At 39.5% G+C, this 25095-nt stretch overlaps 1 protein-coding gene across 2 annotated transcripts; it reads right to left on the bottom strand.

The window, feature by feature from the left end:
• Positions 1-872: 872 nt before the first annotated feature.
• On the bottom strand, positions 873-24987 carry PIP4P2 (phosphatidylinositol-4,5-bisphosphate 4-phosphatase 2). Of its 2 annotated transcripts, none has more exons than XM_048286782.1 (7): positions 24815-24987; positions 18782-18930; positions 17273-17379; positions 15434-15557; positions 9596-9648; positions 3602-3692; positions 873-2475 (listed from the first exon to the last, which is right to left on the bottom strand). In XM_048286782.1, the coding sequence occupies exons 1-7, from the start codon at positions 24918-24920 to the stop codon at positions 2332-2334; spliced, it is 774 nt and encodes a 257-aa protein (XP_048142739.1). In that variant the 5' UTR covers positions 24921-24987; the 3' UTR covers positions 873-2331. The 2 variants fall into 2 exon arrangements, with proteins under 2 accessions (XP_048142739.1, XP_048142740.1); XM_048286783.1 differs by lacking the exon at positions 24815-24987 and adding an exon at positions 22077-22192.
• Between the last annotated feature and the right edge of the window lie 108 nt (positions 24988-25095).

A 25095-nucleotide genomic window follows, 5' to 3' on the forward strand; every position in this document is an offset into this window, starting at 1 on the left:
ATTGGATTGATATGGAGTTCAGAAGAGAGTATCTCGACTGTCTGCAAACAAGCCTGCTTCATAAATGGCCCCATCCATTTGAGTCTCTTGTAAAGACCCATCAGATTCTACCATTCAATTTCTTAGCTGGGGAAAAGATCACAATTCTATGTACCCAGCAATGGTTGAAATGTAGTAACATTTTACAGAAATAACTACCGTGTTTTACTTTGCAAAAGGAAGTAGTAGCAAACATTGTGCTAGTACTCTGTTCCAGAAGAAATAAGTTACTTTGTCCATGTATCATCCTTTCTGCTGGACACGATTGAGATGAAAAAGGAGAAACACAAGACAGGAAATAAAGTACAGTTTAATGCAGGGGAGAAAAGTACTAATTCCTTTGATTCATTAAAATAACATTATACCCAGACCCCTCCCACTGACACCCTCACTAAAGTTACAAAAGCAGTGGATGATTTTCTGTACAGCCCCAGCCTACTTCATTTCACAATGTGGAGCGCAGGCAATACTTTGAAACACAAAGTAGCAGAAAGAGTATTCATAGGTTCAAATGAAAAGTGATTACAGCAAATTCCAACAGTAAAGGAATGTAAAAAGCACTAGGAAAAGAAGGGAGTATATTAATCCATCAATAAGCCATTGACTAAAGAATATATAATCCCAACAGTGATTTCATCCCTTATTTACTTCCTCATTCTTCCTAAAACATCAAGCTAATAGCAACTTATTATTGCCCTCTTATATTCCTGAGGCTGCCATTTGGTAGAAATGCAGAGCTCACCTTTGGTGTACAATACCTTTGTGGTTGCTGTATCATACTAGGAAATTCATCCACTTATGCTTTTTTTTTTACATATAAATAACAAAATATATTTAAGTTTGAATAATAATCTTTATTTCTTTATTAGTTTATTTGTAAAAGGTACATTGTAATCCTGAGCTACTGCTTTTATACATTTAGCATCATACAAAGACAGATCATTTACAGTTTGATCATTTACATTTATTGTGCTCCAAAATCCTTATCCGAATATCATTTTGACTTAGCAGGAACATAGATAATTTAAATTACATGTATCCCTGAAACATCCATATTAATTTACCCATCTGACCCCAATATCTAAATTACTACAGTTGTCTAAATCACTCAGGACATTCCTTCTGAATTTAGCAAAAACTTGTTTAAAATTATAAAGATGGGCAGTGCAAGAACTGGTCCCTCAATCCTTTGTGAATACATCATTAGAAAAAACTTTCTGTTTCCGTATTCTCTTGGCAAGTCAGTGCTAAATTGACAAGATGTACTTTGATGGAATGGTCCAAGTAATAGTTTACTCATTTCCTTATTACAGCAGTTAATGAGAATTTACAGTGTCTCCCTTTGCAGTGACCAGTGTCATAACTCTCCCAAGCAGGGAAAATCTGATGCCATCAGAGGAAAGTAAGAGGCAACCCATCACCATCTTATTGTCATCTACATGACACTGAAGTATTACAAACCAAGTCATATGAAATGCTTCCCTTAGACCCTGTAAAGGAACTTGTAAGAATAACCAGAGTTAAGTTCCATAATCCGAGCATGGCTTTTAGGATTTGCCAGTTTAAAAAAAAAAAAAAAAACCGAAACAACAAAAAAACAGAACAAACCAAAACCTCAGTCCCAGGATCCTTGAGGAGAAAGCATTTATCCTAACTGAAATCCAATCCTGGATAAATGGAAATTTAACTAGACTATCAAAATAGCATCTCTCTACCTGAAAATCTCCAAGCATACAGTGTTTACAAATGTCTCTCTAGCAACAGTGTCAGTCTTTTAAACACGCACGACTTTCATTTCCTGAATAAGGTCACTATGATCTTAGGCAAAAGATGCAGTAAAGCAGTTCAAGCAAAATGCTTATTGCTTAGGTTTTAAAGCAAGCCACTTGAATATAGTTTTAGTTAAAATGTTAAGTACAAATGTGAAGCTACTGTAGAAACACTTATAAACACTCTTGCTTTTGAATTCTTACGATCATCTAGAAAAATGGCAGACAGATTTTAACATGACAAAGGAAATGTAAAACTTAATACTGTCTGTTGAAATAAAATTCAACGCCTATAAAGACAGAGTTATGAACATGTAAACACAGCTTTAGTATTCAGAGCTAGGGAATCTAGCAGCAAAACAAACTATTTGCATATTATGTAGTGCAATGAACATTTGTTCTTAGAGACCCCCAGTCTTTAAACTACTTTGAACAGAATGGAATCCTTACAGGAAAGGTTTAAAAGTGTCCAAGATGTAATATCCAGAACTACTAGATGTTCATCTATAATCTAACAATTTCTCTATGCAAAACTGTGCTCTGGATAGCTGACTTTAATGGCTCCCCAGTAGCAGGCTCGAATGAGGCAGATTAAACCTAAGAGATAAGCAACAGCCCAAGAAACATATGTTGCGTGAAATCGCCTGGCGAAATCTTGTGTACCGACCTAAAAAGAGAAAAGAGTAGTGTCAAACGTACAGCACTATCTGTTTTTCAGGGAAGAACAAGTTATATTAAGGAGAAGCATTTCAGCACCTTTTCAACTCTGATAAGGGTAAATTGGGTATTTTATTGGCTTAATTTTACATAACCACAGGATAATTGAGCTTGAAAGGGAGATCAGGAGACCTTCTAGTGCCAACTCCCCAGTCAAAGCAGGGTCAACTCTAGGGTGGATTTTAACCCAGTTAGACCCCAAGTAACTCCAAGGATGGAGGCTACACAAGCCTCTGGACAAACCTCATGGAGAAATGTTTTCAAATAATTTTCAAATTCAGTAAGGTCATTAAAAAAAGGAAAATAAATCTGTCTCTCACTGTTTTTATTTCTGGCTGGTTTTTTTCTATTAGAGAACCTGGAAAATCCTTCATAACTCATTTAGGCTCACACATAAGCAATTATTCAAGTTAAAATGCAAGTTAGAGGCATAATGAGAATTACACCTATGAATTCACTGGACGTATTTCCTTGCAAGAACTTTTCTGGGATTCCCAGGTAGAAAGTTGGCTCTAGTAACCCATATGAGATACTGGTAAGCCAGATAGCTTTCCACATAACAGAGTAACTACAAGGTGAGCCTTTTAATTTGTAAATAGCTTATTAACTGGTTTTACTCCTTACAGCTTGTACAAATTACAAAGACACACATATTTTAGCACTTGGAATCCCATTCACTGCAGTGGAACTTATATTTCTGGCTATACAGCAACATGTATTTCTGGAAACCTGGAAGTTTTGAGAGCTCTAGCAAGAGCAAGATGTTCCAGTATTTCTACAGTGAAGTAAACCATTTTTCATAAAACTGCAGTTTTTAGAGATGAAGAGTCAAATTTAACATCAGAAAGAAGAGATTCTCGAAGTGTCAGAATACCTTTTTTTTACAAAAAAAATTACATTTTTCTGGCTAACTCAGATGATTAAGTCCACAGTTTTAATAGATATGACAAAAACCACATCAATTTAGGAAGTTTTACGCAAATGCTGGGGAAAGAATAGCTGGTCAACTAAGAGAGCTCCTTTGAACATGGACAACCCTGCACACAGTTGCAAGTTTATCATGGGACATCACTCACAGTTAATCCAACACCAATGAAGATGCATATCATTCCAATTGTGATATATGCACAGCAGCGCCTCCGTGGCAGCGCACTTCCAACAGAAGAACTGTTAGAAAATAAATGGTATTGTAAATTAAAAGCAAACAAAAAATTCCAAACCAAACAGATAACAAACACCACAAAAAACCACCCCTACCATCAACAGTAACTATTTTAAAGGGGAACTATCAGTGATTATCTAGTACCTAAAAATCTAGGTGCTTACAAGAAAGAGAATGGTGCCACACCCACAGTTTGAGTGCCTACCTTCTGTACCCACAGTGCGCCCCAGTAATTGTCTTGGATAGCCTTTGGATGGCAAAGCTCAAGTTTGCTTTTCAGCTTCCATGTTGGTTGAAAAACAAGCTTTTGACTTTTAGTACATCAGCATATGGCTTCAATACTTCACCGCATCTAAGAAACTGAAAATAACTTCTACCACCCCTACATGTCATTAATAACAACCTTCACTATCCATTTCCTGGATATTCAGTACTGTTCAGTGGCTAAACTGCTCTGAAGATAAATACAAATCATTTTAGTCACAGACATGTAATTTTTTTCCATGTTCAACATCTCCAAATACTGAAATTCTTCATGCCGTTAAGTCAGTATTAGCAACTTGAAGAACATGACAAGTTCTTCTTACTTTCCAATTTTTTTCTGAGTTCTACTACAATTTACATGAGCTGCACAAATCACTTCTGACAACCAAGGTAAATAAATCCCCTGGAAGTTCTGTCACTCATCATCTAGGCTATGAACTCCAGGACAGACAGCTCTGTCTCTACCTGCTGCATCAAGCTATTACAATGCTTCACTCAAACAGAATATAAAATGCAAATAAAACATTACATTATTTACTACAGGTTAGGAAAATTATTCCAGAAGCTCAGCATTGTTTAGCAAATACATCTTCAGTCACACATTTGCAATCACATACAGCTTACTAATGAAGGAAATAGGAACATGATTTAAGTCCACTGAAACACAGTTAAAAGGACTAGAGAGGCAGAAGTGCTTTTATAAAGCATGTATTACCTATCTTAGAGGTGCTTTGAAGCATGCTATCATTAGTTAAGTACTTCAGACCTTTCTGGGAGATCAACGCACCTTTGGAAATAGTGTAATGCTTTCACTCTGTGTTTAAGGATGCAAGAGAAAGTTGTTTTCATCTCAAGATAGTTCAGCATATTCAAGATAAATGCATAATAGAAGAAAGTATGGCTAAATTATTGAAGAAGTACATGTGTCATATGACTGACCAAATTTCTGGCTCCAGTTAATTAACCACATAGCAAGGCCTCATATGCTTAGCATGTGACTAAAATTTTTTAAGCATTTGTCTTAGAAAGCCTTCAAATAGATTGCTTTAAGCAGCTTTACTTCAACATTATTTCTTTACAAGGAATTTCTAAAATGTTCCAAGAAAAAAAAAAAAAAAACCAACAAACAAACACCACCACAATCCTCAAGCTAACACACAGAGCTTCATCTTTCAAGGCAAGAGTTGAATAAAGTGACTACTCACAAGCCATTTTCAGAGGAGCTGGAAAAGTCCCCAAAACAGTACTGCTCATTAGCTTCCATGGGGAAATGACTTCCTTAGCAAAACCTCACAATACACAGTGAAATGGGACACTGGAGGGTGCTTGGGGTATGATTAGGGTAAGAGAATTCCCACTTGGGCAAATAATGGTATCTTACCTTCTCACACCTCCACACACTCCCTCAAAAGCCACTCTACAGCCATTCCAGAAAAGGGATATGTTGTTCAATTCCAAGTTACATGAGTTAAAAATAATAAAACCAAATAGTAGTTTTACAAAAGGGGAAAAGGGAAGAGACTGAGCTTGCCAGAGTGACCTTAGGTTACTCCTCTGCAGGATTTCATGGCTATGTACTCAAAGTTAATTCTATTACAGAGCTGGATACCCATAAGATAAGCTGGCAAAAGTGTCATGTTCAATACACCTAAAACATACATGATATTTACTGTGCTGTGTATTGCACGCAGAGACAAAGCTCATTCTGGGAAAGAGACTTTCAGTTTCAGATCTGACTTACAGTTTTGTTTTTGTAATCATAACATTGCAGGTGCTATGTGTATTTTCCATCCATATTTCTCTCAAGCTGTGTCTCCTCCTATCCAGTAAAAAAGGCTGGGGGAGAAACCATCCACTCAAATACCACAAAATGGAAATGTTAAGAATGTCTCAATTTAGCTGCCTTTCTCTTTCCACAGAAAGCAATGATTAAATAAAGATATTAAAGTTTATACAGTCACATAACAGACCTAGGAGTTCCAATAAATCATAATTCATTTTTCCATCACCTCCCAACAGTGATACTAGCCACCGGCCCACTCTAGATAGTGAAGCTTCCCTCTACCCACCCCAAATTACAAATAAAAACCCCAAACTAACTTAGAATAAAGAAAGCTGAAACTCTACCCCAAAAACCTACCAACTGTGACAACTTTGACAAGCACATCTGGCAATATTAAAAATGGGATCAAAAGAACTTTTTCATATCACAGAAGCAACCAATTAGTTCCATTGTGGGAATATGAGGGAACTCTCTACAGAGCTATCTAGAAAGCAGCAGTTCCTTCTTCCTGAGCTGCTGCTGAGGAAGCAAAGGCACCTGCCAGACCTTTGGGCAGCAGCAGCAGCAGCAGATATAAAAGATGCCACATCCAATAAAGCATCGGATAGTAATTAGAAGAGGGGAAAATCGCCACACAGGACAAAGGCTACAAAAGAAGTAGCACAGGAAGGAATACTGGGTCTCTTGTGCTCCAAATAATAGGAATTATGACCAGGATTTCAGACGTGCTTTTAAGAAGGTTTTTAAGAGGAAAATTAAAATGCTAATATTTTGAAGCTGAATAGCACTGTTGAAATTAGCCTCCAAAGTATTGATGGGGTTCCAACATCTCTCTCTTTCCTAGAAGTCCTTTAGGGGCAAAGGTGTTATAAATTCATTCAGGTTCATAGTTTTAGAAGACCTTAAAAAGTAAAAGAGATAGGTTCTAAAAGAAAAAAATATGTATTTTTGACATTCTGAAATAATAACTTGTACCATTCAATTCTCTTTCTAGTAACTGAATTCATGATCCTGAATTTTCTAGATGATTTAATATACATCTTGAGAAAGAGAACAGCAAACAAAAAACCACTTCCTGCTTCTTCTCCACCATTAAATGAGAAAAATACTGGAAGCTTTCTCTAAATCTCTCACTCTTGGAAAACAAGCTGAAAAACATCTGGTATTTCAAAATACAGAAGAACACTAAATCAGCAAAAAGAAACAGTTTCTCCCCCATTCCCAGGTGTCACTATAAAATAAAACTGTATCATGACAATTTCCTCATTAGCTACATTTGGTTTCCCAATGCAGTGGATAACATGCAAGGAAGGGCCTGTGTCAGGCAGAGCCACTACGCATCAGTTAGGCGTCTGCAAACAATTTACCTATACAGACAGGACAGGTTTATAGGCCACTTCCAAAGAGATTTGGTCATTTACCAAATAAGGACTTAATTCTCTACATCTCTACATCTACAATTAATTTCCTACATTTCCCAAGTTATTTTGCAAGACAAAACAAGTGTGTCACAAAACAAAGTTGTATCACAATGGTAGCACATAGATGGGATTAAAAACAAACAAGATCCTATTTCCCCCTACATTCAGATATGAGAGGTTTAAGTACCATGAGGCATGATGGCTTTATTTCTTCCTGAACACCGTTTCATTACTAACCTTTTCATGTAATAACTTCTGATCTCTCCTGCAGTTTTAGAAGGCATTTTTAACATAAAGATCTAGTACCCATCAACCAAATGGAAGGTCGTAAACAATTTGCAGAGATTCACTGCACTTTTAAAAACATTTGAAACAAAATTATGAAAAATACTTGAGAATCTACAAGTCTCCGCTGATGTCTCCTTGAAAAGCTTGCTGTTGCAGTGATTCAAGGTGCCCTTTGCCTTAATCTACACTATCCTTTTTTCAGTGACAATCATCAACTGAACCAACAGAAGGAATGAACAGTTCTACATTTGGCTACTCAGCTACTCATGAAAGAAGTTTTGCATTAATAAGATGAAACCCTACATTCCCTTCTAACTACTTGGCTATGATGACCTCTGACAAAGTCCTGATAGAAAGCAGGTCACCACAGTTATTTATTCCATCATCATGACTCAAAGTTCTGTCTCACCTGTGCTGTGCCCTAAATCCATGTATTAGAAATGTCTATGCTGCTGGAAGTGCAGAACTCCCAGCCATCACATATCAAGTGTGGGAAAGCACCAAGCAACTCATTCAAAGCTAAATTACAATATTCCACAGTTTGCATCCTCAGCCCAAGGACAGACTTGCCCACTTGTTAAAATTTGTTTTGCCTTCTGCAATACAGCTGCCATGCAAGCTGTAATTATCACAAATTGCACTGCAGAGAGGCTCCCGCTTTCCTACATACAGATAGCGTGCTTTGCACTCTATGGAAGAAAATACCATGAAAACCTTTAAGTTCGGCTGGAATTTAAATCAGAAGCAACATTAATCAACAGAAGACAGACCAAAAGATCACATGCTGTGACTTTTGACTGTTGCTTGGAGCATGGTTTATTTTGCTGCTGCTATTGTTGGGGTTGATTTCTTTTGTTTGGTTTTTACTGTTTGTTTTGGTGTTTAAGGTTAAACAACAAATAATACTGACCTAAGGAGAGTCAAGAGAAAAGCCAAGGTCAGCTAACAAGGCTGACATAAAATGTAAAACACAGTTGCAATTAGCTTTAAACCAAACAGCAAAACTCCAACCCCTCCCCAAGGACTGAACGGACTTAATGTGCCAGTACAAACACCCCTGCAAAGCAGCATCTCCTCAAGACTGAGTTTATTTACCCTAAGGAAATTAGCACATATCCACAACTCCACACCGGGTTGGTTACACCGCTGAGGTTAAACACAGCACTAGACTGACTTCTCTATCAAATACTCCAACAAAAAGACTTCAACCAGTGTTGAAGGCCAGGCCATGCCCACACCTACAGTACATTTATCCTAAGCCTTCTGCTTCCTAAGGGACCTACTAGTTTTCTTACAACATGCAACGCAGCTGAGGTTCTCCATTCCCAGTGGAAAACACATTTGCGCCTTTAACTGGAAGTCACACTTGACTGTCAAAGGAAGACAAATATTTAAATAAATCAGCAGGACATGAAAGTCTCTGAAGTAGTATTTATGTCTTATTTCACATCCTGTGGCTGAGATTCCATACAAATTTAAAGTATGTTAGTAGTGCAACAATTCAAATTAAGAATTCCTGAGCTCAGATAAGAGAGGTCAAACAAATACGCAAAAGGAGAAAAAAAACCAACCAAAACCAAAAAGACTCTTATAGATCTTGTATTCTAATTTTTCTTGTTCTTGTTGAAGTAATAACAAATGAACAGACCAGTTATTCCACAGTAATTCATAAACATTAAACAAGCTAATGCATTAAGATGCTTAATACAAGTTAGTTGTTGAGTTTATAGTATCAGTAAACCCTCTTTCAAATTAAGACAAGATTACTTCCTTTCCTCCTTTTACAATAAAACAATTCAAGTTCTACCTTTAAAGATGACATCTGATTACTGCTGTATGAAGAGGTAAAATTTCAAGGACATAAAATGTTAATTTTAGCAACCCATTCTTGTCTATAGTTAGCTACTTATATTTGCCGCTGTCAATTCAATCAGAGCATTTTCATAAATGCAGGTTGGATTTGTCAGAGTTATTGATTTCTACACAAAGAATGGAGAATTCACGTGCACACAAGATCTGCTTTAGCCTTGAACTTCAGATAAACATGAAAAAACAATCAGCACAGCCAATGCATTTTACTCCAAAGACCTTTACAGAAGAAACACTGGCTGCTTCACAGTAATTTGTATAACCTTGCCTTCAGAGAACTTACATTTTTTTGCAGTGTGGGCATTTTGCTAGTGTGTTAAACCTCAGTTCCATCCACTGTAAAAAGAAAAAAAGAAAAAGGTTGAAAAAACCGACCTGAGAAAACGGTTGTGCACTTAATGTCAAATGTCACTATGAAAATATTTTGCTTCTCAGACTTTCTTTGACTTGTTTCTTGTTTTATTCTAGAAATAGGATGCCCTTTCATCAGTGGGAACATCAGATTGGTATTCCCATGTGAACATTTCCCATGACTTGCCTTAGTATTATAGAATTTTCTTGATGTAATGTGGTTGCATCCACAGGCATAGTATGGGCAACATTATAATATTAATAGGTTTTCTTATCTTACTTAAAGACTATGAATATACCCTGAATCAAAGTAAGTGTGTTTTCTTTGGCACAATTACAGATAGAAGTATTTTCCAATCTTTTCCCAACCCTTGCATCATTTATGAAAACTAAGTTATGGGTGCACAGAAAGATTAGTTAAAGAATATTTTAGAAAGCAGGTATCACGTATTATATCAAGGAAATAGCACTATTGGCTACTTTACACAACTGCTCAAAAGGTGATATGTAAAATTGTCCATGGTCACCACCTTCCATGCTCAGACTAAAACCTATGTGGGAAATAGCCTTAGTGAAAGCAATGCCTGGAACTAACTCAACCAGGGGATACACAGTGATATACTCACTTAAAAACAACAGGTTCTGTTAAATTTCATTCTGTGATAACCTTAGTATTAAACAAGCATTTTAAACGCGCTTGTCTTGATCAAATGAATAAGGTTATTTTTCTTCTCCTTGTAAGCAGTTATTTTGTAACTGCAGCTCTCTTCTGTTGCCTTTCTCAGCTGGAGGTTAGTTGGAAGTTTTTTTGGTGAACTACAGTTTTTGTCTCCTCTCCCTTCTGGATTTATGCAGAAGTCACACTGCAACTTAATAGCAGGGGAAGAAGCCACAGTGCAGATCACCAATGCCTCCATTAGGACCTGTCTTATCTCCATGAGAAATCTGAAAGCTGGCCTGCTGAAGTGAACAGTGTTATAACTGCTACAACCACAAATCAAAATCAGAGCCCATCCTTGCATGGAAGGAAAGCAGCACCAACCTACAGCAAGCACCACTTAAAAGCTGAGAAGAAAGTTATGATTTTATGAGTAAAGAAACATGTGTCTTCTCATGCCTTGTCAGTATGAAGAGATTTTGCTGTGAGCAAGGTTTCAAACCGTGGTATTCATAGAGCATTTTCCTACCTCTTGAACATCTCCCTCAGTTTTATTTACTTGGGGATAAATGTCCACTAAAAAGAAATCCATCTTTTTTTTCCTTGTTCTGAAATATCCATTTACACATTTACAGAACAGCTATGTAACTGGTATTATTTGCTTACAAAACTTGACCAAACTGATTTAGCAGAGTTTTATTTTATTCCTTAATAAAACTTCTGTAATACTCCCCATCCAAGCAAAGCATTTTAAGAGCATTAATTCTACTTCCACATTCCTGGCAGAGGAGCAAGTTAAGTATTTTTCTGCATCCCTTTCAAAAACCTACTCAATTTCCCTTAGTTCTACACAGTGAAAGTGGGATAAGATGCAGTTGTCAGTACTGGGGATGGAGAGAGGCCTCACCAGAGCAGTTATTTCAGCTTTTTAAACTGCAGTTCCAGAAATAAAAGGGAGTCTAATTCCAGGATCTATATTTTATCTATTTGTAATTCAAATTCACTTCCATACACCAGTTTCACTTCTATATCACAGTGTAGGCAACTGCATTTCTTTAGTTACTCATTAACAATCTTTCCAGGGTTTTAAAATTTCTAATAATTAGACTAAATTATTAATGGCTACTCAAAGGTATTTGGGCTGTAAATACTGATGGAAAAAAGAGGCAGCAATAGTCTGTTTTCATTGAGAGTTACATGGAAATAACAGAAGCAGTAACTGTTATGATGCCTTTTACACAGACCAGATGTGTAGAAAAAGAGCAAAATTGTGACAAGACATTCAAACTACACTAATTCAAATCATATTAGCATGGTGAGGAAAGGTTATGTGCATGTACACTCTAAATCATGCTTAAGCTGGCATTTTTTACCCATATTCCAAAGTGCTTTAAAGTACCCAATATTGACTCATGTTGTTAAGAAGTTACAGTTACATGAAATTTAGCTCTCTGCTGAGAATACAATGATTTTTTAAATTGAAGCAATAATACAGCCCAAATTCCTGGTTAGATATACTGAAACACAGGTGAACAGATGAGGAATCCAGAGCTCTTCAGTGTTTCAACTGTGGACAAAAGTAGACATCCATCAAAGGAATTACTAGAAGAACAGTCAAATATTTTCCTTCTGAGACTAAAATAGTTCCAAGTGCATTCAACACAAGACAGTGAAAAAAAAAAAAAACAACCAAAAAAAAGACATATGCACATAAATACATACACAGTCCCACATACAGCTGCTTCTGCAAAACAAGCTTCCCCTCCACTCCCCTCTGGTCTTTTGGGAAAGCAAAATACTTCTGCAAACTAAAACATGTCTCAGTTTTCTGAAAAAAAAGGGTTTTCTATTCAATTATTTCATAAGAAGTAATTTTTGTATTTGATTAGTTAAAAAAAAAAAAAATTGACAAAGCACAAGTGACAAGGCACAGCGCTCAGCCTACAGCCTGTGGCTTTCATAGCTTGCTCCTAGCTTCTAGTCCTTGAGGTCCCTCTGAAAACAGGAGAGTAGCAAAAAGATGGCAGAGAGGGGGAGGACACAGGGACAGCCCTCCCTTGTCCCCCATTTCCAAAGGCAACTCAGCCTCTGACAGCCACAGACCACTGCAGGCAGAGGCCCCTCAGGGAGGGACAGCAGGGAATGACCTGCTGCTGGCAGAAACAGTAACTTCACAGCCCAAGTCCAAAAGCTCTCAAAACAGCCCAAACCAGATCAAACTCATATTTAGCAACACAGTTAAACCCTCCTCCTGCCCTCCTTTTCTATTCTACCCCTTTTTCCACTTGTCAAGTCCAAATCTGCCAGAAACAGTAGAAACCTTAACACAGAAAGAACTTCTACCAGGTTACCAAGGGAAAAAAAAAAATCTGATTAACAAGATGTGAAGTACTGATAGTTTGGCTACAATTTTACATCAGTACTAAGCCATTCTTCCAGCTAAGACAGAGAAACTTTAAGGCACTCCATAGCAAGGAGCATGCTTTTCATAATTTGTGAAAAACATCCCCCCACATGCAGAGGCAAGCAAAGCACAGCCCCCACAGTTATGTTTTCAAATGGAAAAAAAAACCAAGCCAAAACAAACCCAACTTGGAAAGGTGGTGAACAAGCTGATACTCTTAAAAGAACACAGAACATGACAATTTGACTTTTCCATCCCAGGGATTCTAGCTTTGCTTATTTTTTTTATTTTTTTAACTGCCGAGTAAAGTAAAAGGGATAGCCTACTGAGTTGCTGAGAGATGCATCCAGCACTACGTATTTTCTTCACACAAGGAGATATCGAAAGGCAGAATTACTTACTCAGAAACTGAGTTTCCAGGCTGGCTAAAATGCTTTTTTGTTGCTTCTCTGCTCATTCTCAAATCCAAGCAATTTCCTGATTTTTCTTAACTAAAAATTTTATTTTCAGAATCTCAGACCTAATTACAGAAAAAGTGGAAGCAAAAGATTGGTGGGAAAGCTGTGTAACATGAGGAAAAAAGAGTTTGTTTCTTGATAACTCAGCATAAAAAAATAGCAAGCTTCCAATTTCTAATGGTTCAGAGAGTTTCTTATGAAGGGACAAATTGGTCTTATCCTGGCAGATAGGACTACGAAGTTCTAAACGTTGCAGTTCCCTAAAGCAACCAGAAGATATGAAGTCACATGCACAAATCCCAAACTAGAAAACTTAGCCTTTTAAGGCATAATCTAGTAGTTATGGGCAAAATCAGCCTTTATGGATTTGGTTTTACTCCCTTATGTTCACCTGAAGTAGTTCACAGCTTAAACTACAAAGTTAATTTGGACTGTACTTATACAAATAAATAGAGGATAAAGACAAGTAAAACTCCCATGCTTGTGAAAGTCCCTAAAGATCAGCCAAAAAAAAGGCAAACAGAAAACCCGCTTCAGCTATCATCAGTTTCAGACTACTGTTCTTCAGCAAGGGTTTTAAGAAATAATATATTTTTTAATATATAAGCAGAATTAGTAGATAGAATGTTTCTTGAGCATCTCTCTAACTGCTTTCCTGTTAGCACATTACTTGTAAATCATCATAGTTTCTCTTCGGAAAAAATAAAGAAGAAAGAAGTGTAAGGGCCATCTCCTGCTCCCTGCACTCATCACCTACTACAACAGTTAAGGCATCACAGCACACCTGTCCTGGATTCAGCTGGGAGTACTAATTTTCTTCTTAATATCTGGTACAGTGCTCTGTTTTGGATTCAGTAACAATGTTGGTAACAAGCTAAGGTTTTAGTTGTTGCTATGTAGTGTTTACCCTGAGTCAAGGACTTTTCAGTTTCCCATGCTCTGCCAGCAAAGAGCTGCACAAGAAGCTGAGAGAGAGCACTGCCAAGACAGCTCAGCTGAGCTGGCCAAAGGGATATTCTATACCATACCAGAGAACATTATGTTTGGTACACAAACTGGGGGGAGTTGGCTGGGAGATGCTGATTGCCGGCTGGGCCAGCAGGTAGTGAGCAACTGTATTGAGCACCACTTGTTTCTCATGGGTTTTATTCCTCTCTCTCTGTTTTCATTACTATTATTATTGTTATTATCACCATTAGCAGTATTTTTCTTTTTGTTTCAGTCACTAAATTGTTTTTATCTCAATGCAGAAGTTGTACCTTTTTTCCAGTTCTCCCCACCGCCGGGGCAGGGGGACTGGGTGGTGTTTGCAGTGAGCAAGCAGCTGCGTGGTACTGAGGTGCTGGCTGGGGTTAAGCCATGAAAGCACCTCACTGATCCATAAACCTGAAGACTTGAAGGCACAAGCCTATTTCATTACAGAGCCTATCACAAGCGAATCCTTCTCTCTCTGCTGGTACAAGCCAACACGGAGTGGCATCCCCTAAGCTTCCTTTTTCCTTGCACAACATGCACTTGAGTATTCTCTGATCTTTATGAGTCTTATAATCCTTTGTTTCAGGAATGTGCCACCTCTCTTGTGACTGTTACCTTTAACTGTACCCCTTACCTAGCCATTTCCTGCAACTCACAAACCTGACAGATTCAAGCACAGCTGGATGATGAAGCCAAAGCTAGCTTACTTGTGTACTGCAATCAAAATTCAAGTGTGGCAGCACCTTGCCCATTTAGAAGGCTACAGTGAGTTCAACAGCAGAAGAGTATTCGTGCATCCTTCCACTTCAAAAATGGGATAAACTGTCACTCTCGCATTTAAACCAAAATCCCCAGTTCTCCAACAACCTACAGATATGCCAATGGCAAGTGCCATAACCAACAGCTTTCAGGGGCTCATACAGCAATGACAGAACTGCTCTCTTGGCCCCTGCAGAACACAGCCACCACTACAAGCTGCAACAGAACCTGGAAGCCCAGCTTCCTTTTCCAGCACTGTCCACTCTCACATCACTAACCAGTAAGACAGACTTTGGGCTTTATCTATCCATGCACAGAAAGACTGTTAAAGGTTTTCTCGAAACACATATAAAGATAACGAAATGCAGCCATACATCCATAACAATGAGTACAGAAGAAGTTTTGGTTCCTCAATAATGCCAGACAGTGAGGCAATATACTCTCAAAACTGCTTACAACAAACAGCTTGAGGGACAGCACGGTGAGGCAAGAAGGAGAATCCGATGCTTTACTTACAAGGAATGTATTTCCACAGTGCCCACACACCACTCTAGTTCCATCTGGTTGAACTGGCAAGGCAGGTTGAGCTGGCTGCTCTTCTGGAATCAGCATTACTGGACCAAGAGTAATGATGCGTCTACTGTGTTGAGAACATTAGATACACATGTAATTAAGCTACCAAAAGAGAAGCACTATGCGTTTAAGCAATTAGCTCAGTCACTACCAAATATTCTTACACTTTTAAACTATAATCTACTTGTTGAACAGCTGATGCATCCAGTTTTGGTCTCTCTCCAAAGGGTTTTCAGTTTTAAAAATATTCTCTTTCCCTCTAAGATCAGCCATACAAGCCTAAACCCTATAGAGATCAAAGACTTGCAAGCATGTGACAGACAAATGAAAACTTAATACCCAGGCTGAGCAAGCCCGAGAACTGAAATGTACACACCCATGTGAAACATGTAGAAAGAGTAAGGATCTTCCATAACCTAGTTCTCCTTCCCACACTACTAACAACCACATCAATATAAGAGGCATATCCACATTTTGCACAGTAAAGATTCCTTTCAAATTGAGTAAACTAAAAAAGAAAACCACCCTAGGTTGACTAAACGCAATCAATTTACTTTAAAAGTTTCTAAGTATTTGCTTTTATGTTCAATGGGTTTCCAATTTAATGATACAATTTGTGAGTCCAAAATGACAGTACCCAAATTAACCAACTAGAAACAGAATGAGGATGAGACTTCTTAGAACAAAAAAAGTGAAGGGGAAAATTAAAGCAACATTTAATTTTTAATCTCTCTCCACCTACAACCAAAATTTTATTCTGAATGGCTTTCCTTCGATCCAGAGTCTTCCATTCAGGGCATGCTCCCAACTCTCTCCTTCAAAGTACACCAATTTTGTTCAGTTTCTAGCAAGACAAATACATAGACTATCTTAGGGAAACAGCTTGGATGTATGCTTTTGAGATTATTTTAATAAAATTAAGGAGCTTCTGATTTAGTTTAGTTACCAGCCATGTAATACTATAACTGAACTATCCCATGAACATTTTTGCACTCTGAGAAAATGTTTTGAATGTTTTGAAGTCCTCCCCAACAGAGCATTAGTGAAAAAGAGTAATTGCCACAAGTCTCAAACTATGTTGCAAAACCAGAGCAGCCAACAGACTGGTGATTTGGGCACTTGGTGGGGTAGAGCTCCCACTCACACATCTGCAGGCTCAGCCTTCCTCTCCACTTCTCTTAGAGCTGCACCACTTACAATCAAACTCCTCCTACCTCTGGAGTCTTTAACACCTTAAGCCCAATGGTAAGAACAACCACTATGGCAATCACAATTGCTTCTTTTATAAGCAGTGTGTACATTAAAGTTGAGAGGAGAATGAAAACTCAGCATAACTAAGAAGGAGAACAGGACTGAAGCCAACCTACTGCTCCGTTTCCCATTTTGCTCTGAATCCCTACTCTGAACATAGCAAAGTGAGTATCCTGTGTGTTTACAATAACTAAATCTCCATGAAATTATGAATGTTAAGTCACAGAAACAAGAAGTGGATTTTCTTCTGTTGTTCTTTACATTAGTTTTGACTTACAAAGTAGCTAAAATGAGACACACACATCTGAGACTAAAAGAAGAAACTTTTTCCTCTTTAAAGTTAATCTTAAAAAAATATATTCAAAATGGACATTGGCAATACCTGTGTCTGTAGCAGTTCAGTAATGCTCTGTAAGAGTCCATGTAAAGAGACCAAGGCTTGAACTTCTTTTAGTTTTAAATACTCAACACAAAGACAACAGTTGCTTTAAAGAAAACTATCTCAAGGCACTGAGAGTATTTTATTCTTACCAGTTTGGTCTTGGACAGCCTATTTTCCGAGATGTATCCTTACAGATAAGGAGACAGTTACATTGACATCTAACATACTTCTTCCCTGAAGGAGGGTTTTTGATTGGCTAAACAAAAGAAAAAACAAAGAACCACAACCACCAGAGAACACACATCAGAAGTCATAGCAATTCACTTTTTTCCACATAACAGGATGACAAAGCAGAACAACTTCAGTGAAAAGTTCTTGCTAACAGAGAAATACACTTCCTCTTACAGAGGAAACTTCAGAGTCAACAGAAAAAACTTCTAGTTTTGTTTCTTAAGAAGCGAAAATTTCCTTATTAAAACAATCAAATTCTGCAAACTCACAGAAAAAAACATCTGTATTTTAGCAATGACAATTCAAGGCTTCAGTTCAGTTATTTTTTTAAATGTGAGCTTAAATAGTGATATATTAAAAAAAAAATTAAAAAAAAACCCCAAACCACAACCACCCAAAACCAGTCAAAACACCAAACAACCTTTCTTGCCTGGTACAATGGCTTTATTCAACAGTGAAAGGATCACAGTCTGTTTCTTGGTCACTAAGAGAATATGTAGGCATCACTGAACTGCAATCTTGTTTTAAACTGTACTGAAATTATCCTTCTCCAATCTGGGAGTCAAGTTTCAATGTCCCTTTAATACAGCAAATCAAAAGGTGCACAATGCTTTGTTTGGCTTGAAACATTATATATGGGCCAGGAAAGTGACTATCACTGGCAGGTTCTCTACTCTCACTTTTAAGTGGAAAAAAAATTTCCTGCAGTTTCAAGGTTTCTTGTTTTCTGGACATAATTTACAGTTCTTTTCATATAATAAATATATAATAAATCCATATAATAAATCTAATCCAGTGTTTTTCATACAAATGCTTGCAGTAGCTGTGGAGCACTGCAGTATCACATCCCAAAACTAAAACTGACAGGAGGAGAAAAAAAAAAAATAGAAGCAGGAGGCCAAAGAGTGAAGACTTCCGTTAAGAGGAAAACAAACAAATAGGTCTGTGTTCACTGGAAAAGAACCTAGGACTTAAACATTTCAAAGTTGTTTTATTGTGGTCTGTTACAAGCTAACCAAGTGACTGAATAGTAGTTCAGGAGAAAGGCATTCATCCAGGCAGAGGTGCAGGTTAGTTACTTTGCTTCTCCCACTCTCAGAATAACTCAATTCTGCATTTCTCTTCATCCCATCAAAACCAATTTCATCCTTCTTTACAGAAGAGTAATTACTGAAATGACATCTTTGCTTTTGGTCCTCCTTGGAAGGAGACATCCTGCACAGCCAGCTCGACTGCGTGAACATTTATTCCAACTGCTTATGACCATCCTTGTGCCAATATGCCTCGAGCTTGCATGCCAGCCACACTGGCAGTCAGCTGGGCTGACTGTCCTTTTCCCTAGGGATAGCAGGAAGGGACCCGCCCTGTCCAGCTGAGGACATGCATTCTACCCCCACAAAAAGAAAAATGCTAAAAATCCGTTTTACCGTAGCTTCATTGCAGACCGTGCACTTAACCACATGTTGGTGCAGCTTGCCATCCAAATTGATCAGTGACTGGCACACACGGCAGTTTATCACAGGAACACCGCTGGCATCTGGGCTTGCAATGGCAGTGTACGGAGGAGGAAGCTCTGCTGCAAGAGACAAGGAAATCTCAGCTGAAAAACCAGAGGATCCTAAAACACTTCCAGCAAATATCATCTCTAGCAGTCACAGCCTCAAAAAAGGAAAAAACCCACACACCCCAAAATTCAGTGTTTATACTAAACACAGAACAAACCTAAGTTTGCTTGCCCCTTCTCCACAACTTCTGTGTAGCCAAGCATCACCCACAGCTGTAGGTAAAGCAAACCAGCAACATAAACACACAGTAAATCACCCCAGAAATGTGGATCCAACAACACTTATCTGTGTAGCTTTATTTTCACATCAACTTTTTGCAGTCTTTAGAGAATACACAGAGAAAAAACACTAAAAACCCCCAAACCTACTACAGATTAGTAGCAACCAGAGACTGGCTTTTGAAGAAAAAGACCCCAGAAAATAAAACAAGACACAGGTAGGCAGAGTCATAAACAGTGTTCACAAATATCTAAAAAGACTGAAATACAAACAAGTGTTTATTGTATCTTAGCAAATACTACAGGTAAAAACACAGAAAAGTTCTGTTAAGAAAACAGGTGTTGGGATAGGAAGCGGCATGAAATGCTTCCTTTTTGAGTACAACAACAGCAAATTTATGCTGCCTTGAGAAAAAAACCCAAAGTCTCCAAGTTTCTGCTTTTAAGGGTTTCAGATATCAGGAGCCAAAGTACCAATGCACAAGAAGGTATTTAGCTACTTTGGAGAGGCTAACACAAGGAAGGCTTTAGTGGCCTCAGGCCTCCATGGAAGAGCAGACTTCAGGCTCCAGCTTTGTCAGTCTTGAGCCCACAAAAAAACAGGGAGCAAACACTGAAGGTCCTCTGAGGCTTAAGAAGCCATGGAATGAAAATCAACACAGTGATCTCTCACAAGCTTATCACCACAATTCTTTGGCATATAATAGCACTGACTTTTATTTCATCAAGAAGTTCAGGGCTTTTCAGGTAAGCAAATAAAGAACAGGCATATTCAGTAGTTCATATTTACCCTTTTAAATACTAGTAGTTTGAAATGCTCTGCAGCCTTGGGCTTCAATAAGTTTTTTAAAAATAACATCCAAGCAGCTAACAAACTCTTCAGAGAAGCAGTGAGAGATCAGCCTACTCCCCGTTTACCAACAGCATTGAGCAGAGCAGTATCTGCTGGAGGGTGGTGAGGGAAATCACAGGCTGTTATCAAAGCTGACAAGCCCGAGTATTAAATTTAAGCCTGTAAGAAAGCACTCATCCACTCCTTCACTCTGTCTTGAAGTGAATGTCATAAGCTGGAGGGATACAAGAAACCCTGTCTGCCCTTCAGATCCAAAAGTCATCACACACCTTTGAAGCAGCATTGCTGTCCATCATGCTCTATCTCTCTTTGCTACTTGGTCTACATATGACCCAGACCTGTGCTTGATTTTTAACTCACAGAGGGAGCAGGAAAAAGATTAATACCTTGAGAGTCTCAGAATCACATCCAATATACTTGAATTATTTCAGATCAGAAACAAAATTAACTTATATGCAGCAATGCAGTTCTGAATTCATGACACAAACTGATGCTCCATTTCTTGAGCAAGTCAACTTCACACGTCAGCTCTGATACACTGGTTACAGTTTCAAAGCAAATTATCAGGTAGCAGTACTGTTATTTCTTCTGAGGAAATACATTCTGAAAAAATGCAGCATCCAGAAAAAAAAAAATTAAGTAACAGTATTTTGCAGTACTGTGATACCCTATTTTAAGTAAGGCTGCCACATGCAGGACATGGGACATTACAAGACATTAAAAAACAAATGCACACAAGACAAAATCCCAACCCACACATTTTGGTAGAAACAAGCTCAAGCCTACTAGAGCACTCCAGAAACCAGGTTAGAGACTTGGATGATGGGGACAGCAGTGTCTTAACCACAATGGCAAAGTCAAGGCTGCTGCAAGGGGGTTTTGGCAGTCAGCAGGCTGCTTAACTGCTCCTGCAGTGAGCAGCTGACGCTTTCTGGCTAGGGGAACAGGCAGCCAGAAAACAAAAGGCATGTTCAAAAGGCTAAATACCAAACTCTCTGTCAAGACACCTCGACAGTTCGCTCCCAGCTTGAAGGTTGCTTTTCTGAAAAGCAACAATTGTTTTACAAAAGTTCTTGACTTTGTCCTCTCCATATAAAGTGTGACTTCCTCAATTCTGTGAGCTGGGAACAGGGTAGCTGTACTAAGGCAAACAGTATCTTTAAGGGTACCAGAAAGTGAAGAAACACACAGCCGCCAGCATTTCAGCTTTCCACGATCCTGGAACACTTCAAAAATTGACAACCATACCTTCTAGACATTTATAATTTTCTATACCCTATTTCCAAGTGATAACTCTTAGGAGTTTGAAAGCTGGTTAACTGAGGTGCGTGAGCCCCTACACACAGTGCCAGCCACTTCTCCAGCCTCATACTGGAGCTGCTTGGCTTCCAGGTAAGCAGCCTCGCTGTTCCTGTCCTGCTGGCTCAGCAAATATCAGATAGCAAGCGAATAATGGCTGCTTTTCAGAGCCGTGCTGCAGCAAATAACATTTGCTATGGAGCAGTAAAGCATGAGGTATCTTGGCACTGCAACCTTCATGCTTAAAGAAAACATGCATTTTGAAGAGCTCCAAAAAACAAACCAGCAAAAGCCACCAAAATTAAATGTAAAGAAGAGTATATTGGGGGAGGGTGAGGGGTGGGGGATGACGAAAAGGAAAATAAAGACATTGTGTCAGAGTTAGCTGGTCATTACCCCTTAATAAAAAGGTTTCAAAGCACATTAGCATACCTTTTTTTTAGTGTGACTATTTTTTTTTTTTTTTGGACAGCTTGAATTTCAGGCTAACTATAATATCTAAAACCAGTTCATAAAGGTCTGTCATGTTGGACATGACTGGGTGGTAGGCAAGCTTCACATACACACCAGGAGACATTTAATGAGATACTGAATTCCCTTCTGCTGACACACCAGTGTACAGCTGCATTATCAATTTTTCTTAAAAAAACAACAACAAAAAAATCCAAACCAAAAAAAACCCCCACAAAAACAACAATGGGAAAAAACCCAACAAAACAACAACAAAAAAACCAAACCAAAAAAACCTAACAGCAATTAGTTCAGCAAGATTAGCAAAGTGCCCTACCATGCAGTACATCTGACTTCCTCCTCACCCCCACAGGATAGCGATGCAATGGCAGATATCCCATTTGCAACCTGAGAAATTCCTTGTGGTGCTTGTGCACTTTCCTCCCTTGGTAGTTGAAGGGTGGAAACCACAGAGAACCACTTGCAGCCTGCCTGGGTCAAACAGAAATGAGTTTGTTTTATTTGATTAAAAAAAAAATCCTTTATCATTACCTGGGAGGGGGTGGGTAAGGGAAAACGTTAAATGATTGATGTCAGAGATAAGTTGTTAAGAACTAAGAATGCCCGGATAAAGCCAAAAAAAATCTAAAAGAAACAAACAAAAAAAGCACTGACTAATCACCTTACTACAGGGAACAGAACTGATAGTCCCACCCTTTGTGTTCTGAAAAGTTTGTTACATACTGTGGCCTGCATCCACACTGAAAACATTTTTTCTTGCTTGCTTCCATCATCAAGAACAAACACTGAGCCATTACCAGGATTCAACCATCCACCAGTTAACACAGGAAAGGATCAGCTGGGTCTCAGCTGCAGCTCAAGGGAAGAGAAGGCTACCTTCAAACTATGGTCTCTCTAACCTAAAGTTCAGGGTGACATATTGGGCACAGTAGATAATTACAGGGATAAACCTATTAATGTACATTCAGGTGGTAGTTTTGACACAAAGAGCTTCCTCCTTCCTCTGCCACTCCACGCTATCCAGGTGATGTTAATCAAGGAAGCTCTGCAGAAGGAGTTTGCTTTGGAAACAAACCAAATTTTTCCACAAGAATGCTTCTTCCCTCAAAGTCTAGCCTTGTGCTAGGGAGAGAGATAAAGACTGCCAGTTAGCTAAAAAGGATGTTTAGCTTCCACAGATCCTTTCACTAAGGAAAGCTGACGGAGCAAGGGAAGTAGAGCTACTGGGCCTATGTCACAGCTCTGGAAAATTCTGATCAGAGTAGTTCTGAAGTGCTACCTAGTATGTTTGCTCATGGACCCATCAAACAAGAGATATTCAACATTTAAGAAAGCTCTGTGTTGGTTCCTCCTCACTTTTGAGAGCAAGCCATTTATCTCAAGCACCACACCCCATCGTAAGTGCCCAACCAGTTATCACAAGTAACAGATGCCCATTGAAGACACAGGAGGACAATGAGCTACCAACTGAAATGAGCATTTAGAGTCCAGCTTGTTTCCAGGTCATGAGTTTTATCCTGGGTTCAAACAAGAGTCACTAATCTAATGCATTTTCATTATTTTTAAATTTATAAAGGCTTAAAAAAAAGTACAAGAAAGAAAAAGATTGAAATGTATGCAAAAGTAATGGTTACAGTATAAGGATCACTAAGAATAAAAACATCAAACACCAGAATGTAAGCTAAGGTGGGTATATGGATTTATTTTTTTTCACTTAGGGGATGATGCCAATACTATACAAATTGATTGCAAATAAGCCCCAAATAAAAACTAAAGCCTCCAACCTCTGTTATTTTTTAGGCCAATATTCCTTTGTCCAGTTCAAATCAAAGTAAACAATCAACACAAACTACAGGCCTAACCGAAATACATTTTCACATCAAGACAAAAAGGACTAGCTTTCCACGAGTTCAAATATTATCCAGAACAGACAGATGCTCACTCATTCGAGTTACATGCATGTCATGAATCTATACAGTTAATAGAAATTATTAAGAAAGGACCAACACACTGGAGCTATTGAGATAAGAACTGTAATCTGACATTTTAAAGGGTACTGCTGGCAAAGCTACTCTAATCTTATTTAGTCTTCATTCCTTCAGCTTTCTCCACACCTCAGTTTCTCCTCTAAAACGGTTAACTGAAAAAAAACCCAGGGAAAAAAAACCCTACTAATGTACTTTGATAACATCCTAATTTATATTTTCTAAGTAATTTTTTTTCACCTACTTATTAAATCAGTGAGTATTGATCAACAAGATGATTTTTCCTAAATCTGTGCAAGAAAGATAATACCATATAATTATGCCAAGACTACAGATTTGTAACCGCAGTATCGGACTTGCTTTAAAAATAAAGCCAAAACCAGCTATGGCCTTGAAACGCGTTTGCAAGGACATCCTGGTGGTTTTGGACTTCAGCTACCACATTGCACTGAGTCCCCTCGTTATTTCAATGCGACTGCCAGGACAGGCGCTGACCACACCTGGGCACCTCTGGGCAGTGACGCTGCGAGGGCCACCGGCGATGGCGACCTGCGCGCTGGGCTCCGCTGAGCTCCTGCGCTGTGCCCCTCCCGCAGCTGCCTGTGCCCATCTGAGCTGCTCTCCGCTCCGGATCTTCCACCTAATCCTGCTCCTAATTAATGGGGAAACCCAAGTCCAACAATTACCATGCAAGCTGCGGCATGCGAGCGAGTTATAATAAGCAGACCGGTTCGGGCTTGTTCTGCCCCTGCAAACAATTATTTTAATTTCTTCTATTTTTCCTCCTGAGCCGCTCAGGCCGGAGCGCGGCGGGGAGCACGGCCTGCACCCGGCACGGAGCGGCGTTACCTGTTGTTCCCCACCGGCGCCGGGCGGGGCGGGGGCTCCCCCGCCGGCGGCCTCCGGCCCGGCCCCGCCGCCCCCGGCCGAGGCGGGGGGAGCCGCGCATCGCCGCCCCCGGGCGGAGGCGCCGCGTCCCCCGCCAGCCACAGCCACAGCGCCAGGGCCACCCCCCCGCCCCGCCGGCCCCCGGCCCGGCACGGCGCCGGGGGGCCGGCAGCCGCCTTACCTCGGGGGCTGCTGTCCGGCAGGTAGGGCGGCGCGGTCGGGGTGACACTGCCGGAGCCGGGCGCGGAGAGCAGCGGGGAGCGCTCGTCCACCCCCTCGGCGGCCATGGCTGCGGCGCGGAGGGCCCTGCCCGCTGCCGGGCGCGGGGCTGGGAGGCGGCCGGGCCGGCGGCGCCGGGGAAGGGGAAGGAGCGCAGAGGAAGGGGCTGGGAATGAATGAGAGCGGGGCGGGAAGGCGGGACGGCGGGGCGGGCACTGGGCCGGCCGGCCCCCCGGCACGGGG

Source organism: Corvus hawaiiensis, chromosome 26, assembly GCF_020740725.1.
Source record: "Corvus hawaiiensis isolate bCorHaw1 chromosome 26, bCorHaw1.pri.cur, whole genome shotgun sequence".
Taxonomy (NCBI): Eukaryota; Metazoa; Chordata; class Aves; order Passeriformes; family Corvidae; genus Corvus; species Corvus hawaiiensis.

Coding starts and splice junctions, on each gene's coding strand:
- PIP4P2 (XM_048286782.1), bottom strand. CDS start 24,920: ATGGCCGCCGAGGGGGTGGACGAGCGCTCCCCGCTGCTCTCCGCGCCC. Junction 17,380..18,781: donor CGGTCTGCAATGAAGCTACG/GTAAAACGGATT, acceptor TCTTTTGTTTAG/CCAATCAAAAACCCTCCTTC. Junction 9,649..15,433: donor ACTGTGGAAATACATTCCTT/GTAAGTAAAGCA, acceptor TTCTTTTTACAG/TGGATGGAACTGAGGTTTAA.